The 18,010-nt window shown below is 37.6% G+C and overlaps 1 protein-coding gene across 8 annotated transcripts in view; it reads right to left on the bottom strand.

Moving 5' to 3' along the window:
* BRCA1 (BRCA1 DNA repair associated) overlaps positions 1–18,010 on the bottom strand; it is a 71,834-nt gene that overhangs the window by 39,972 nt on the left and 13,852 nt on the right. For 7 of the 8 annotated variants that reach the window (XM_077164254.1, XM_077164253.1, XM_077164255.1 and 4 more), the window contains 3 exons: positions 17,955–18,008; positions 1,390–1,467; positions 408–496 (listed from right to left, as the gene is read on the bottom strand). In XM_077164254.1, coding sequence (XP_077020369.1) covers positions 408–496; positions 1,390–1,467; positions 17,955–18,008 — 221 coding nt within the window. The remainder of the gene's footprint in view (positions 1–407; positions 497–1,389; positions 1,468–17,954; positions 18,009–18,010) is intronic. The other variant, XM_077164258.1, reaches the window with a different exon arrangement.

The raw sequence follows: 18,010 nt of genomic DNA, 5'->3' as shown, positions 1-18,010 counted from the left end.
AGTTTGTCTACTGACGACATACTGATATTATTTCTAAAGTAGTAATATTAGTTAATATTACCCACCACTGACTCTCAGACACCAATGTTTGACAGATTATTTTCTGTACCATTAAGAAACACACTAGATTGGACAGTGACACATTATGGTCAAATGTTCCCAATTTCAGAGACATAAAATGTGAAAAATGAACATCTTAGAAAGGTGAATCTTATTCATTATCACTAAAAATGATAAGGAGTGAGACCAGTGGGAGTGATTTTAAAAACAAAGTACAAGTACAGAGCTAAAACTAACCTAGACCAAAAGGTATTATCACCGATTCATAGAAAAATAACTGCACAAACTTCTTGAGCCTTAATGGACAGCTGCTTGAGTATCAGCCTTTGGGGCTGTGCAACACTTACACTGTAATCCTGTGTCAAGTTCAAAAGCATGAATGATTTTCAATAGCTCTTCAACAAGTTGACTAAATCTTGTACTTTCTTGTAGGCTTCTGAAATTCAATTGTTTGAGAGATACAAGTTATTAACTTTCTAAGGACACTGAAATAAAATAAGGAAAGACATGAAATGATGCAACAATAGTAGAAAAGCTATATTCAAAGAACAGAGCTGTTAATGACATTATACTATAGTCAAAACACCTCTAATATGAGAGTAAACTATGTGGCAGTATTGACTATTTGTACAATCTCTTGTCATTCATTTAATTCTATCAAAAGCCTAAAACTTTCTGAAATAATAGTACCGTGAATTCATAGTAGATAAAAATCACTGCATAGAGGACTTATTAGTTTTAACATCTGAACCCTGTCCAGCCCTCCATTTCTAGCTCTGATTCTCAGGGATTTTTGTAAAATAATGATTGCATTATTTCGAAAACACAGGTAGATAACAATGCCCCAAGAGAGACTGGTTTAGGAAAGTTGTAGGAAAATATGATTCCTTCATCCCTTTATATATCTTTGTGCCTACTGTGTAATCAAACATTTGGAAATACACTGTTCATTGAGACAAAAATCACTCTAATTTACTGTGGGTCAGTATAAATAATTAGGAACAAATAAATGCAATAAAGAAAAACAAAAGCAGCAGCAGCAGACAGACAAGGGCAAGGATGGTGCAGTCCAACTTTAGAGAAGACTGCAAGATCCTGCAGTATTCAGAAAAAGGCAATAAATTGACGAAACCTTTATAAGGCAGATATTCCATAAAATTTCCAGGAAAATTCTTTCAGAAATAATTTACTCTGCTTGCTATACATACTTTTATATATTTTTCTCCTGATAAATGGTTGATAGGAATAACTGGGCTATGTTATTAAATAATTTTGACTTTTTCCTGTCTTTGTTGCTTCCAAACCCCCATCACTACACAAATTATATACCTTCTGGTTATTTCATTCTTACACAAAGGACACTGTGAAGGCCCTTTTCTCTGGTTGAGAAGTTTCAGCATACAAAATCTACAAATTATAAAGAAAGAAAAGAACAATATAAGTTATTTTCTTTTGTAGAGAGAATACTCAAAAGGAGAAGAGCCATGAAAAGATAATCTCACCAGTGTCCATAAGAGTAATTTTAAAGGTAATGGCAGATGTATTACAAACCAATGACTTTTTCTAATTGTTTTTAGATGCTGCATAAGCAGAAAACCACACTCTATAAGCAATGGTCTATGAAAACAGAACTTACATGCATATGGCTTACTGTTATGATCAAATAAAATCTATTAAAAAGTAATATGGCATATGTAATGATATAGTAATAATTGTTTCATGCTACATAATCGAGCATAAATGGTAAGTGATTCATATAAAATGACTGCAATTAGTTTAAAAGCTCAGCAACCCACTACAAAGTGAGAGTATTCAAGACAGTATGATATTGGCATAAGGATAAACATACAGATTAACGGAACAGAATTGACAGTATAGAAATAAACCCAATATCCAGTAAGTTGTCAACGGGCCAATGGTTACTTGTCAAATGATTTACAAGAATGCCAAAATAAATGAGAAAAGAATAGTCTTTTCAACAAATGTTGCTGGGATAACTGGATATCCAAATGTGAAAGAATGAAAGTAGACTCAACACATAAAAATTAACTTAAAATAGATCACAGAACTAAATGGAAAAGCCAAAACTATAAATCTTTGTGATCTTGGGTTAGGCAATGGTTTCTTTTTTTCTTTTTTTCCATTAATTTAAAATTAAAAAAATTTATAACAACAAACTCATTCTTAAGATATGATCATTCTGTTCTACATACATAATCAGTAAATCACAATATCATCACATAGTTGCATAGTCATCATCATGATCATTTCTAAGAACATTTGCATCATTTCAGAAAAAGAAATAAAAAGACAACAGAAAAAAATTCATACATACCATACCCCTCATCCTTCCCTTTCATTGATCACTAGCATTTCAATCTACTAAATTTATTTTAACATTTGTTCCCCTTATTATTTACTTTTATGCCATATGCTTTATTCGTCTGTTGATAAGGTAGATAAAAGGAGTATCAAACACAAGGTTTTCACAATCACACAGTCACACTGTGAAAGCTATATCATTATACAATCATCATCAAGAAACATGGCTACTGGAACACAGCTCTACATTTTCAGGCAGTTCCCTTGAGCCTCTCCATTACATCATGACTAACAAGGTGATATCTATTTAATGTGCAAGAATAACCTCCAGGATAATCTCTTGACTCTGTTTGGAATCTCTCAGCTATCAACTCTTTATTTTGTCTCATTTCACTCTTCCCCCTTTTGGTCAAGAAGGTTTTCTCAATTCCTTGATGCTGAGTCTTAGCTCTAGGATTTCTGTCCCATGTTGCCAGGAAGGTCCACACCGCTGGGAGTCATGTTCCATGTAGACAGGGGGAGGGCAGTGAGTTTGCTTGTTGTGTTGGCTAGAGGGAGAGGCCACATTTGAGCAACAGAAGAGGTTCTCTTGGGGGTGACTCTTAGGCCTAATTTTAAGTAGGCTTTACCTATCCTTGTGGGGTTAAGTTTCATATGAACAAACCCCAAGATTGGGGATTCAGCCTATTGCTTTGGCTGATCCCACTGCTTACCAGAATAGCAAGAAGGCTCCACTTGGGGAAGCTGAATTTTTCCCCTTTCTCACCATTCCTCCAAGGGGACTTTAGGCAATGGTTTCTTAAATACAAACACCAAAAACATAAGCAACCAAAGAAAACACAAATTGTACACACAAAATTTATAATTTTGGAGCTGCAGATGATACCATAAAGTGAAAAGATGATCCCCAGAATGGGAGAAAATATTTGCAAATATATAACTGCTAAGGGATTTACATCCAGAACATATAAAGAACTCTTACAAGTAAATAATAAAAAAACCAAACAATCCAATTAAAAAATATACAAAGGACTTGAACATTTTTCCAAAGAAGATATAGAAATGGCCAATAACTACATAAAAAGATGCTTAACTTCATTAGTCACCAGGGAAATACAACTGAAAACCACAACCATTAGGAAGGGCATATTAAAAAAGATGGACATTAGGAAGCTGTAAAGAGGATGCAGAGAAACTGGAATCCTCATTCATTGCTGGTGAGAATATATGGTGCAGCCATTTTGGAAAAGAGTTTGGCAGTTTCTCTAAAGGTTAAACACAGCACACGAGATTCCACAGCTCCACTTCTAGGTACTCATCTGTGAGAAATGAAAACATATGTCCCCACAAAAACCTGTATAAAAATGTTCATAGCAGCATTATTCATAATAGCCCCAAAGTAGAAACAATCCAAATGCCCATCAACTTATGAAGAGATAATTAAAATGTGGCATAGCCATATGATAGAATATTATTCAACTATAAAAAGAATGACATATTGATACATGCTACAACATGGATAAACCTTGAGAACATGCTAAGGGAAAACAGCCAGACATAGACATAAGGGAATATTGAGAAAGAAAATAGATCGGTGTTGCCTAGAGCTGTGGAGATAGGAGCAGAATTCTATGAATATACTAAAAAGCACTAAATTGTACGTAGGTTATTGAATATAAGTATCAAGAGAAACAAAATTCTAACAAATTTAGGAAGTTTAATGTAATCCCCATAATAGCCACAAAAATAAAAATCTACGCAAATCTACACAAAAGGAAATGAGAAGTGATTCAAAATGGTTCACTACAAAATATCAAACAAACAAAAAGAAGGTAGTAATGTAGGAAAGGAGGGACTAAAAAAGATGTAAGATATCAAAGAAACAATTAGCAAAATGGCAGAGATCTTCTCTAATCAGTAATCACCTTAAATGTTAGATTAAACTCTAACCAAAGCTGCAGAATGGATTAAAAAAAATGTCTGATCCAACTATAAGCTGTTAACAAGAGACTCACTCTAGATCCAAAGATACAAATAGGTTTCAAGTAAATGGATGGAAAGCAATATTCCATGCAAACAGAAATAAAGAGAGCTGGGGCAGCCATACTAATATCTGCAAAACAAACTTTTAAGTGAAAAACTGTTATAGGAGACAAAAAGGTCAATCCAAAAGAAGATAGAACATAGGAGAGAGTGCCAACATGGCGGCTTAGTGATGTGTGGGATTTATTTCGTCCTCCAGAACAACTGGTAAAGAGCCCAGAACAGTACAGAACAACTGCTGGGATCATGTCAGTGACCGGACACACAGCATACCCCAGCCTAGACCACTGTGACCAACTGCGAGCCTACCCAGAACCGTGAGTGCCCCAGGCTGCAGCAGCTGGCGGCACTCCTCCCATACAGGCTGCTTCCCAGAGAAGAAAGGAAACGGACTTTACTAGCAGCAGGGGCTGAGCACAACTAAGTTCCAATTATGGAATTAATTCACAAATTCTGACTACTAAAAGTAGGTGCCCAGCTCAGCTGAACCTCGTCAAAGCGGAGGTTGCTGATTTTTGTCCTGGTGCTGAGGGGATAGGGCTGATGGAAAAAGAAAAAAGGAAACAGAGGTTTTTTGGATTGGATAGCACATAATACTTGAAAGGGTCTGGGCCCTGAAGGAAAGGAGGGGGCATACAGGATCTGAATATACACAAAGACACATACCAACTTATGTGCTTGATTGGCAAACCCGAGGAATGGGGGTCCTGCTCTGAGAAGGATTTTTCTCTTTCTTTTTTGTGGCTGTGTTTCTAGAAAGGCTTGACTGTCTTTGGATATAACAGCAGGGCTTCTCAGGTTGCAACTGCCCCAGGCATAGGCAGAAACAAGCTTGTATGAGAACTTGTACCGAGCCTGCGCTTTCCCCAGGAGAGGGATGGGCCCAGTTCAAGTGGATTCCCTCCCTCAAGGAATTCAGACCCCACGGTTTGGAAAATTGAAGTGATTAAAGCCAGCCTACAACCTCAAGGAATTCAGACCCCAGGGTTTGGAAAATTGAAGTGATTAAAGTCAGCCTACAACATCTCCTCTATCTATACCACGCCCCTAGCAGGGAGAGTCTGCTGAAGTTAAAGGTACCGCATCACCTTAAGCTGGTGGGACCCGCAGGTAGAAAAGCGCTAAATACTGGGCAGGATAGGAAAAACACACAGTCCAGAGATGTCATAGGAAAGCCTTTCCACCTGCTGGGTCTCACCCTCAGGGAAAACTGACACACGTGACTCTTTCCTCCTGACAGGAGGCCAGTTTGGTCTGGGTAAATCTTGCTGGGGTCTATAATACCTAGGTAGACCATCCTAAAGGTGGGGGGAATGAGGCACCATACAGGAAGGGCAAGAAACAAGAAAACAAGAAAAATTCTCCTCTGTTAAACAAAACATAAGCTAGTGGTCCAGAATAAGCTGAATTGAATGTCAAAGAACAGATAGACCACAAAGTCATCCAGCAAGAAAACCCTAGGTAAAAGAAGTGAAAACAATCTCCAGAATAAACAAATTAAGGTAATTAAATGCCTAGACACCAGCAAAAAATAACGAATCACACAAGGAAAATTGAAGATCTGGCACAGTCAAAGGAACAAACCAACAATTCAAATGAGATACAGGAGTTGAAACAATTAATTCAGAATGTTCCAACAGACATGGAAAACCTCATCAAAAATCAAATGAATGAACTGAGGGAGGATATAAAGAAGGCAAGGAAGGAACAAAAAGAGAAATGAAAAGTCTGAAAAAACAAATCACAGAATTTATGGGAATGAAAGGCACAGTAGAAGAGATGAGAAAAAACAATGGAAACCTACAATGTCAGATTTCAAGAGGCAGAAGATAGGATTAGTGAACGGGAGGACAGAAAATCTGAAATCCGACAAGAAAAAGAAAATATAGGAAAAGAATGGAAAAATATGAGCAGGGACTCAGGGAATTCAATGACAAGATGAGGCTCACGAATATATGTGTTGTGGGTGTCCCAGAAGGAGAAGAGAAGGGAAAAGGAGAAGAAAAACTAATGGAGGAAACTATCACTGAAAATTTACAAACTCTTATGAAATACTTAAAATTATAGATTCAAGAAGTGCAGCATACCCGAAACAGAATAGATCCAAACAGACGTACTCCAAAACACTTACTAATCAGAATGTCAGAGGTCAAAGAGAAAGAAAGAATCTTGAACGTAGCAAGAGAAAAGCGGCCCATCATATACAAGGGAAGCCCAATAAGACTAGGTGTAGATTTCTCAGCCGAAACCATGGAGGTGAGAAGACAGTGGGATGATATACTTAAATTACTAAAAGGGAAAAACTGCGAACCAAGAATTCTATATCCAGCAAAACTGTCCTTCAAAAATGAGGGGGAGATTAAAACATTTTCAGACAAAAATCACTGAGAGAATTTGTGACCAAGAGACTGGCTCTACAAGCACTAGAGGCAGATACGAAAAGACAGGAGAGAGAGGTGTGGAGAAGAGGGTAGAAAGGAAGACTATGAGTAAAGGTAAAAAGAAGGAAAATTAGATATGACATATAAAATCCAAAAGGCAAAATGGTAGAAGAGAGTACTACCCATACAGTAATAATACTAAATGTTAATGGATTAAACTCCTCAATCAAAACACATAGACAGGTAGGATGGATTAAAAAACAGGACCCATGTATATGCTGTCTACAGGAAACACATGTTAAACCCAAGGATAAACATAGGTTGAAAGTGAAAGGTTGAGAAAAGACATTTCAGGTAAACCACAATCAGAAAAAGCAGGAGTAGCTATCCTAATATCCAACAAATTAGACTTCAAATGTAAAACAGTTAAAAGAGACCAGAAGGACACTATGTATTGATAAAAGGAAGAATTCAACAAGAAGACATAACAATCATAAATATTCATGCAGCAAGCCAGAATGCTCCAAAACACATGAGGCAAACACTGAAAAGAGAAATAGACATATCTACCATAATAGTTGGAGACGTCAATTCCCCACTCTCATCAATGGACAGAACATCTAGACAGAGGATCAATAAAGAAACAGAAAATTTTAATAATAAAATAAATGAGTTAGACTTAACAGACATTTATAGACCATTACACCCCACAACAGCAGGATACATCTTTTCCACAAATGCTCATGGATCATTCTCAAGGACAGACCATATGCTGGGTCACAAAGCAAGTCTCAATAAATTTAAAACGATTGAAATCATACAAGACACTTTCTCAGATCATAAAAGAATGAAGTTGGATAACCCCACAAAAGATAGGTCAAGTCTACTTAAAATTTAGGCCTAAGAGTCACCCCCAAGAGAGCCTCTTTTGTTCCTCAGATGTGGCCTCTTTCTCCAGCCAATATGATGAGCAGTCTCACCACCCTCCCCCTCTCTGCGTGGGACATGACTCCCAGGGGTGTGGACCTTCCTGGCAACGTGGGACAAAGATCCTGGAATGAGCTGGGACTCAGCATTAAAGGACTGAGAAAAACCCTAGAATGAGCTGAGAATTAACATTAAGAGACTGAGAGAACCTTCTCCACCAAAAGGGGGAAGAGTAAAATGAGACAAAGTATCAATGGCTGAGAGATTCCAAACAGAGTGGAGAGGTTATCCTGGAGGTTATTCTTATGCATTAAGTAGATACCACCTTTTGTTGTTCAAGATGTAGTGGAGAGGCTGGAGGGAATTGCCTGAAAATGTAGTGCTGTGTTCCAGTAGCCATGTTTCTGGATGATGATCGAACAATAATATAGCTTTCACAATGAGACTCTGTGAATGTGAAAACCTTATGTCTGATGCTCCTTTTAGCTATTATATCAACAGAAGAGTAGAACATATGGAATAAAAATAAATAATAAGGGGAACAAATGTTAAAATAAATTCAGTTTGAAATAGTGGTAAATGAAAGCGAGGGGTAAGGGGTATGGTACGTATAGTTTTTTTTCTCTATTATCATTTTATTTCTTTTTCTGTTGTCTTTTTATTTCTTTTTCTAAATCGATGCAAATGTACTAAGAAATGATGAATATGCAACTATGTGATGATATTAAGAATTACTGATTATATATGTAGAATGGAATGATTTCTAAATGTTTTGTTTGTTAATTTTTTTTAATTAATAAAAAAAGTTAAAAAAAAAGAATGAAGTTGGAAATCAATAATAGGCAGAGTGCCAGAAAATTCACAAATACTTGGAGGCTCAACAACACACTCTTAAAGAAATTACAAGAGAAATAAGTAAATATCTTGAGGTAATTGAAAATGAAAACACAACATATCAAAATTTGGGGGATGGAACAAAGGCAGTGCTAAGAGGGAAATTTATTGCCCTAAATGTCTATATCAAAAAAGAAGAAAGGGCAAAAATTGAGGAATTAACTGTCCACTTGGAAGAACTAGAGAAAGAACAGCAAACTAACCCCAAAGCAAGCAAAAGGAAAGAAATAATGAAGATTAAAGCAGAAATAAATGAAATAGAGAACATGCAAACAATTGAGAAAATCAACAAAACCAGAAGTTGGTTCTATGAGAAAATCAATAAGACTTATGGACTCTTAGCGAGGCTGACAAAAAGAAGAAGAGAGAGGATGCAAATAAATAAAATCAGAAATGGAAGAGGAGATACAATCACTGACCACAAAGAAATAAAGTACTGAGAGGATACTATGAACAACTTTATGCTAGTAAACTTGACAATGTAGATGAAATGGACAACTTTCTAGAAAGGAATGAACAACCAACATTGACTTCAGAAGAAATAGACAACATCAACAAACCAATCACAAGTAAAGAAACTGAATCAGACATTAAGAAGCTCCCCCAAAAGAGAAGTCCAGGCCCAGATGGCTTCACAGGTGAATTCTACCAACATTCCAGAAAGAATTAGTACCAATCCTGCTCAAACGCTTCAAAAAAAAATTGAAGAGGAGGGAAAGCTACCTAAGTCATTCTACGAAGCCAACATCACCCTCATACCAAAGCCAGACAAAGATATTACAAAAAATAAAAACTAGAGACCAATCTTTCTAATGAATACTGATGCAAAAATCCTCAACAAAATTCTAGCAAATCGAATCCAGCAGCACATTAAAAGAATTATACACCATGACCATGTAGGATTCATCCCAGGTATGCAAGGATGGTTCAACATAAGAAAATCAATTAATGTAATACACCATATCAACAAATCAAGCAAGAAAAACAATATGATCATCTCGATTGATGCAGAAAAGGAATCGGACAAAATTCAACATCCTTTCCTGTTGAAAACATTTCAAAGGATAGGAATACAAGAAAACTTCCTCAACATGACAAAGGGAATATCTGAAAAACCCACAGCTAATATTATTCTCAATGGGGAAAAACTGAAAACTTTCCCCCTAAGATCAGGAACAAGACATGGATGTCCACTATCACCACTGTTATTCAACAATGTGTTGGAAATTCTAGCAAAAACAATTAGACAAGAAAAAGAAATACAAGGCATCAAAATTGGAAAGGAAGAAGTAAAACTCTCACTGTTTGCAGATGATATGATAGTACATGTTGAAAACCCTGAAAAACCCACAGCAAAACTACTAAGGCCAATAAATGTGTACAGCAAATTGGCGGGTTACAAGATCAACACTCAAAACTCTGTAGTGTTTCTATACACTATTAATAAACTATCTGAGGCGGAACTCAAGAAAAAATTCCGTTTGCAGTTGCAACCAAAAGAATAAAATATTTAGGAATAAATTTAACTAAAGAGACAACAGAGGGATTCCGGGTCAAGATGGCAGCTTAACAACGTGCACATTTTAGTTCATCCTCCAGAACAACTACTAAATAACCAGATACAGTACAGAACAGCTCCTGGGGCCACGACAGTGACCAGACACACAGCGTACCCCAGTATGGACCACCTGGACCAGCTGCAAGCACCCTCCAGAACCATGAGTTCGCAAAGCTGTGGCGGCCAGCGCCCCACCCCACAGGCCGCTTCCCAGAGGGGAAAGAAAGGACTTTACCAGCAGCAGGGACGGGGCACAATCAAACGCCAATTGTGGAATTAATTAAAAAATTCTGACTACTAAAAATAGGCCCCCAGGTTAGGTGAACCTGATCAAAGTGGAGGTTGCTCATTTTGGGCCCAGAGCCAAGGGGGCAGGACTGACAGAAAAAGGGGAAAAAAAAAAAGAAAGGAACAGAGGTTTTTGTGGCTGTGTATCTATACAGGCTTGACTGCCTCTGGATAGAGCGGCAGGACTTTTCAGGCTGCAACTGCTCCAGGCATAGGCAGAAGTGAGCTCTTTTGAGGGCTTATCTGGAGACTGTGCCTTCCCCAGGGGAGGGGTGAAGCCCAACTCAGGTGGAATCCCTCCATCAAGGAATTCAGACACCAGGGCTTGGTAATTTGAAGCCATTAAAATCAGCCTACAACCTCTTCTCTGTCTCCACCAAGCCCCCAGCAGGGAGAGTCTGCCAAAGTTAAAGGTACAGCATCATCTTATGCTGGTAGGACCTGCAGTCTGACAAGCGCCACATACTGGGCAGGATAAGAAAAACAGAGTCCAGAGACTTCACAGGAAAGTCTTGCAACCTGCTGGGTCTCAACCTCAGGGAAAACCAACGTAGGCGACTCTTTCCTCCTGATAGGAGGCCAGTTTGGTCTGGGAAAATCTGGCTGAGATCAACAATATCTAAGTAGACCCTCCTAAGTCTGTGGAGAGGAAAGGCACCACACAAACAGGGCAAGAAACAAGAAAACAAGAACTGAAAAATTCTCCTCTGTTAAACAAAACTTAAGCTAAAGGTCCAGATAAAGCTGAATGGAATTTCAAAGAACAGATAGACAACAAATTCATCCAGCAAGACAACCCTAGATAAAAGAAGTGAAAGCAATTTCCAGAATAAACTAATCAAGGTATTTAAATGCCTAGATGCCAGCAAAAAAAAAACAAATCACACTAGGAAAACTGAAGATATGGCCCAGTCAAAGGAACAAACCAACAATTCAAATGACATACAGGAGCTGAAACAATTAATTCAGAATGTACGAACAGACATGGAAAACCTCATCAAAAACCAAATCAATGAATTGAGGGAGGATATAAAGAAGGCAAGTAAAGAACAAAAAGAAGAAACTGAAAGTCTGAAAAAACAAATCACAGAACTTATGGGAATGAAAGACACAGTAGAAGAGACGAAAAAAACAATGGAAACCTACAATGGTAGATTTCGAGAGACAGAACATAGGATTTCAAAACTGGAGGACGGAACATCTGAAATCTGACAAGAAACAGAAACTATAGGGAAAAAATGGAAAAATATGAGCAGGGACTCAGGGAATTGAAAGACAATATGAAGCACACTAATATACATGTTGTGGGTGTCCCAGAAGGAGAAGAGAAGGGAAAAGGAGGAGAAAAACTAATGGAGGAAATTATCACTGAAAATTTCCCAACTCTTATGAAAGACTTAAAATTACAGATCCAAGAAGTGCAGTGTACACCAAAGAGAATAGATCCAAACAGACATACTCCAAGACATTTAATAATCACAATGTCAGAGGTCAAAGAGAAAGAGAGGACCTTGAAAGCAGCAAGAGAAAAGCAATCCATCACATAAAAGGGAAGCCCAATAAGACTATGCGCAGATCTCTCAGTAGAAACCATGGAGGAGAGAAGACAGTGGGATAATATATTTAAATTATTAAAAGAGAAAACTGCCAACCAAGAATTCTATATCCAGCAAAATTGTCCTTCAAAAATGAGGGAGAAATTAAAACATTTGCAGACAAAAAATCACTGAGAGAATTTGTGACCAAGAGACCAGCTCTGTAAGAAATACTAAAGGGAACACTAGAGACAGATACGAAGACAGAAGAGAGAGGTGTGGAGAAGGGTGTAGAAAGGAAGACTATGAGTAAAGGTAAAAAGAAGGAAAATTAGATATGACATATAAAATCCAGGAGGTAAAATAGTAGAAGAAAGTACTACCCATGCAGTAATAACACTGAATGTTAATGGATTAAACTCTCCAATCAAAAGACATAGTCTGGCAGAATGGATTAAAAAACAGGACCCATCTATATGCTGTCTCTACTCAAAGGACACGAGGCCAAGGACACAAATGGACATTTACACACCAATGTTTATAGCAACATTATTAACAATTACCAAGAGATGGAAACAGCCAAAATGTCCATCAACAGAGAGTTGGCTAAACAAACTGTGACATTTACATAAGATGGAATGTTATGCAGCTGTAAGACAGAATAAAGTTATGAAGTATGTAACAACATGAATGGACCTTGAGCACATTATGCTGAGTGTGATTAGTCAGAAACAAAGGATAAGTACTGTATGGTCTCACTGATGTGAACGGACATTAGTAAATAAACTTGGAATATTTCCTTGGTAACAGAGACCATCAGGAGATAGAGATAGGGTGAGATATTGGGTGATTGGAGCTGAAGGGATACAGATTGTGCAACAGGACTGAATATAAAAACTCAGAAATGGACAGCACAATATTACCTAACTGTAATACAATTATGTTAAAACACTGAATGAAGCTGCATATGAGAATGAAAGAGGGAAGAGGGCTGGGGCATAAATGAACTCACAAAGAAAGATAGACGATAAAGATTGAGATGGTGTAATCTAGGAATGCCTAGGGTACATAATGATAGTGACTAAATGTACAAATTAAAAAAATGCTTTTGCACGAGGAAGAACAAAAGAATGTCATTACTGCAGTGTGCTGAAAATAGATGGTACTTAATATTTTAAAATTTCAACTAATGTGTGAGACTAAAGCAAAAAATGTTTATTTGGTACAAATCTATACTTTGACTAGTGCATCTCCTAATATAACTTATGTAGATAGTTGATTGAACACCTTAAGTACATGGAACTTTGTATAGGACATGAGATTTTGTTGGTTTGTCTAGGTGATGCCCTGATGAATCCCAGAGTGATTTGATCAGTGAGTGGAAAAGTATTTGCAAAGTCCCCGTTGGGGAATGGTGAGAACGGGGGAAAACTCAACATCCTCAAGTTGAATTCTTGATATTCTCACAAGCAGTGTGGACAACCAAAGCATAGGCTGAGCCCCCAGTCTTGGGGTTTGTTCATAAGAAACTTAACGCCACAGGGGATAGGTCAAGCCTACTTAAAATTAAGCCTAAGAGTCACCCCCAAGAGAACCTCTTTTGTTGCTCAGATGTGGCCTCTCTCTCCAGCCAACACAGCAAGAAGACGCACCACCCTCCCCCTGTCTACGTGGGACATGACTACCAGGGATGTGGATCTTCCTGGCAGCGTGGGACAGAAATCCCAGAATGAGCTGAGATTCAGCATCAAGCGACTGAGAAAAACTCTAGAATGAGCTGAGACCCAGCATCAAGGGATTGAGAAAACCTTCTCGACCAAAAGGGGGAAGAGTGAAATGAGACAAAGTGTCAATGGCTGAGAGATTCCAAACAGAGTTGAGAGGTTATCCTGGAGGTTATTCTTATGCATTAAGTAGATATCACCTTGTTATCCAAGACGTAATGGAGAGGCTAGAGGGAACTGCCTGAAAATGTAGAGCTGTGTTCCAGTAGCCATGTTTCTTGATGATGATTGTATAATGATATAGCTTTCACAGTGTGACTGTGTGATTGTGAAAACCTTGTGTCTGATGCTCCTTTTATCTACCTTGTCAATGGATGAGAGGAACATATAGAATAAAAATAAATAATATAGGGAAAAAAAAGAGAGAGACAAAAGAGGTATACAAAGAAAACTATAAGAAATTGTTAAAAGAAATCACAGAAGACTTAAATAAATGGAAAGGCATACCGTGTTCATGAATTGGAAGACTAAATCTAGTTAAGATGTCAGTTCTACCTAAATTAATTTACAGATTCAATGCAATACCAATTAAAATCCCAAAAACTTACTTTTCAGAAATAGAAAAACCAATAACGAAATTTATCTGGAAGGGCAGGGGGCCCCGAATAGTTAAAAATATCCTGAGGAAAAAAAATGAAATTGGAGGTCTCAAGCTACCTGACTTTAAGGAGTATTATGAAGCTACAGTGGTCAAAACAAAAGAGCGAAAGAGGAACCATATCTTACACCCTGTGCTGGTTTGAAAGGAAGTATGCCCCCTAGAAAAGCCATGTTTTAATCTAAATCACATTTCATAAAGGTAGAATAATCCGTATTCAATACTGTAAATTTGAAACTGTAATCAGATCATCTCCTTGGATGATGTGATTTAGTCAAGAGTGGTTATTAAACTGGATTAGGTAACGACATGTCTCTACCCATTTGGGTGAGTCTTGTTTGGTTTACTGGAGTCCTGTAAAAGAGAAAACATTTTGAAGAATGAAAGAGATTCACAGAGAGCAGCACCACAAAGCAGAGAGTCCATGAGCCAACGACCTTTGGAGATGAAGAAGGAAAACACCTCCCGGGGAGCTTCATGAGACTGGAAGCCAGGAGAAGAAGCTAGCAGATGACGCTGTGTTCACCATGTGCCCTTCCAGCCGAGAGAGAAGCCCTGACTGTGTTCGCCATGTGCCTTCTCACACTTGAGAGATAAACTCTGAACTTGATCAGCCTTCTTGAATCAAGGTACCTTTACCTGGATGCCTTAGATTGGACATTTCTATAGACTTGTTTTAATTGGGACATTTTCTTGGTCTTAGAACTGTAAACTAGCAACTCATTAAATTCCCCTTTTTAAAAGCCATTCCGTTTCTGGTATATTGCATTCCAGCAGGTAGCAAACTAGAACACACCCTATACAAATATTAACTAAAAATGGATCAAAGACCTAAACATAGATCTAAGACCATAAAACTGTGGGAAGAAAATGTAGGGAAATATCTTACAAATCTTATACTAGTAGGCAGTTTCCTAGACCTTATATGCAAAGCATAAGCACTGAAGAAAGAAATAAAATGGGAACTCCTCAAAATTAAACACTTTTGCACATCAAAGAATTTCGTCAAGAAAGTAAAAAGACAGCCTACTCAATGGGAAACAATATTTGGAAACAATATATCAGATAAAGGTCTAGTATCCAGAATTTATAAAGAGATTGTTCACCTCAACAACAAAAAGACAGACAACCCAATTACAAATGGGCAAAAGACTTAACAGACACTTCTCAGAAGAGGAAATACAAATGGACAAAAGGCACATGAAGAGATGCTCAATTTCCCTGGTTATTAGCGAAACGCAAATCAAAACCACAATGAGATATCATCTCACACCCACCAGAATGGCCACCGTCAATAAAACAGAAAATGACAAATGCTGGAGAGGTTGTGGAGAAAGAGGTACACTTATCCACTGTTGGTGGGAATGTCAAATGGTTCAACTGCTGTGGAAGGCAGTTTGGCAGTTCCTCAAAAAGCTAAATATAGACTTGCCATATGACCCGGTAATACCATTGCTAGGTATCTATCTACTCAGAGGACATGAGGGCAAGGACACAAACAGACATTTGCACACCAATGTTTACTGCAGCATCATTTACAATTGCCAAGAGATGGAAACAGTCAAAATGTCCATCAACAGATGAGTGGCTAAACAAACTGTGGTATATACACAAGATGGAATACTAGGCAGCCGTAAGACAGAATAAACTTACGAAGTATATAACAACACGGATGGACCTTGAGAACATTATGCTGAGTGAGAATTAGCCAGAAACAAAAGGACAAATACTGTATGGTCTCACTGATATGAACTGACGTTAGTGAATAAACTTGGAGAATTTCATTGGTAACAGAGACCATCAGGAGGTAGAAACAGGGTAAGATATTGGGTAATTGGAACTGAAGGGATACAGATTGTCCAACAGGACTGAATGTAAAAGCTCAGACATAAACGGCACAATACTACCTAACCAGAATACAATTATGTTAAAACACTGAATGAAGCTGAATGTGAGAATGATAGAGGGAGGAGGGCTGGGGACACAAATGAAATTAGAAAGAAAGACGATAAAGATTGAGATGGTATAATGTAGGAATGCCTAGAGAGTATAATGATAGTGACTAAATGCACAAATTTAAAAAATGTTTTTGCATGAGGAAGAACAAAGGAATGTCATTACTGCAGTGTGCTGAAAATAGATGGCAATTAATATTTTAAAATTTTACCTTATGTGTGAAACTAAAGCAAAAAATGTTTATTTGGTACAAAATTTATATTTTAACTAGTGCATTTCCTAATATAACTTATGTAGACAGCTTAATTGAATACCATAATTACATGGAACCTGGAGTAGGACAAGAGATATTGTGGGTTTGTCCAAAGTGATGCCCTGATAAATCCAAGAGTGATCTGAACAGTGAATAAAAAAGTGTTTGCAAAGTCCCCTTCAGTGAATGGTGAGAAAGGGAGAAAATTCAACTTCCCCAAGTTGAATTCTTGATATTCTCACAAGCAGTGTGGACAACGAAAGCTATAGGCTAAGCCCCCAGTCTTGGGATTTGTTCGTATGAAACTTAACCCCACATAGGATAGGTCAAGCCTACTTAAAATTAGGCCTAAATGTCACCCCCAAGAGAACCTCTTTTGTTGCTCAGATGTGGCTTTTCTCTCTAGCCAACACAACAAGCAGACTCACCACCCTCCCCGTTTACATGGGACGTGACTCCCAGGGGTGTGGACCTTCCTGGCAACGTGGGACAGAAATCCTAGAATGAGCTGAGACTCAGCATCAAGGGATTGAGAAAAACCCTAGATTGAGATGAGACTCAGCACCAAGGGATTGAGAAAACCTTCTCGACCAAAAGGGGGAAGAGTGAAATGAGACAAAGTGTCAATGGCTGAGAGATTCCAAACAGAGTTGAGAGGTTATCCTGGAGGTTATTCTTACGCATTAAGTAGATATCACCTTGTTGTTCAAGATGTAGTGGAGAGGCTGGAGGGAACTGCCTGAAAATGTAGAGCTGTGTTCCAGTAGCCATGTTTCTTGAAGATGATTGTATAATGATAAAGCTTTCACAATGTGACTGTGTGACTGTGAAAACCTTGTGTCTGATGCTCCTTTTACCTACCTTGTCAAGAGACAAGTAGAACATACGGAATAAAAATAAATAATAAGGGGAACAAACGTTAAAATAAATTTAGTTTGAAATGCTAGTGATCAATGAAAGCAAGGGGTAAGGGGTATGGTATGCATAAATTTTTTTCTGTTTTCGTTTTATTTCTTTTTCTGAATAGACGCAAATGTTCCAAGAAATGATCATGATGATAAATATACAACTATGTGATGATATTGTGAATTACAGATTATATATGTAGAACGGAATGATCAAAATAATGTTTGCGTTTGGTGTTTTTTTGGTATTTAAAAAAAAGAAAAAAAAGAATTATGGCTACAAATAACTTATAACCACTTCATAAATATTCTCTGAGGCATGAAATAGAGTCAGATTGGATTATTCTTCTTAATTAAAGAAGCTTAAGCTTTTATTAAGTTGGGTGTTCCTATGTTTTGAAGGTGAAGCACAAGAACTAGTAATGGAATCACGCAATCATTCAAACTTACTTGCAAAATATGTGGTCACACTTTGTGGAAACAGGTTCTTTGATCAACTCCAGACT

This window comes from Tamandua tetradactyla, chromosome 6, assembly GCF_023851605.1.
Source record: "Tamandua tetradactyla isolate mTamTet1 chromosome 6, mTamTet1.pri, whole genome shotgun sequence".
Lineage (NCBI taxonomy): Eukaryota > Metazoa > Chordata > Mammalia > Pilosa > Myrmecophagidae > Tamandua > Tamandua tetradactyla.
This window is presented reverse-complemented; position numbering and strand designations above follow the sequence as displayed.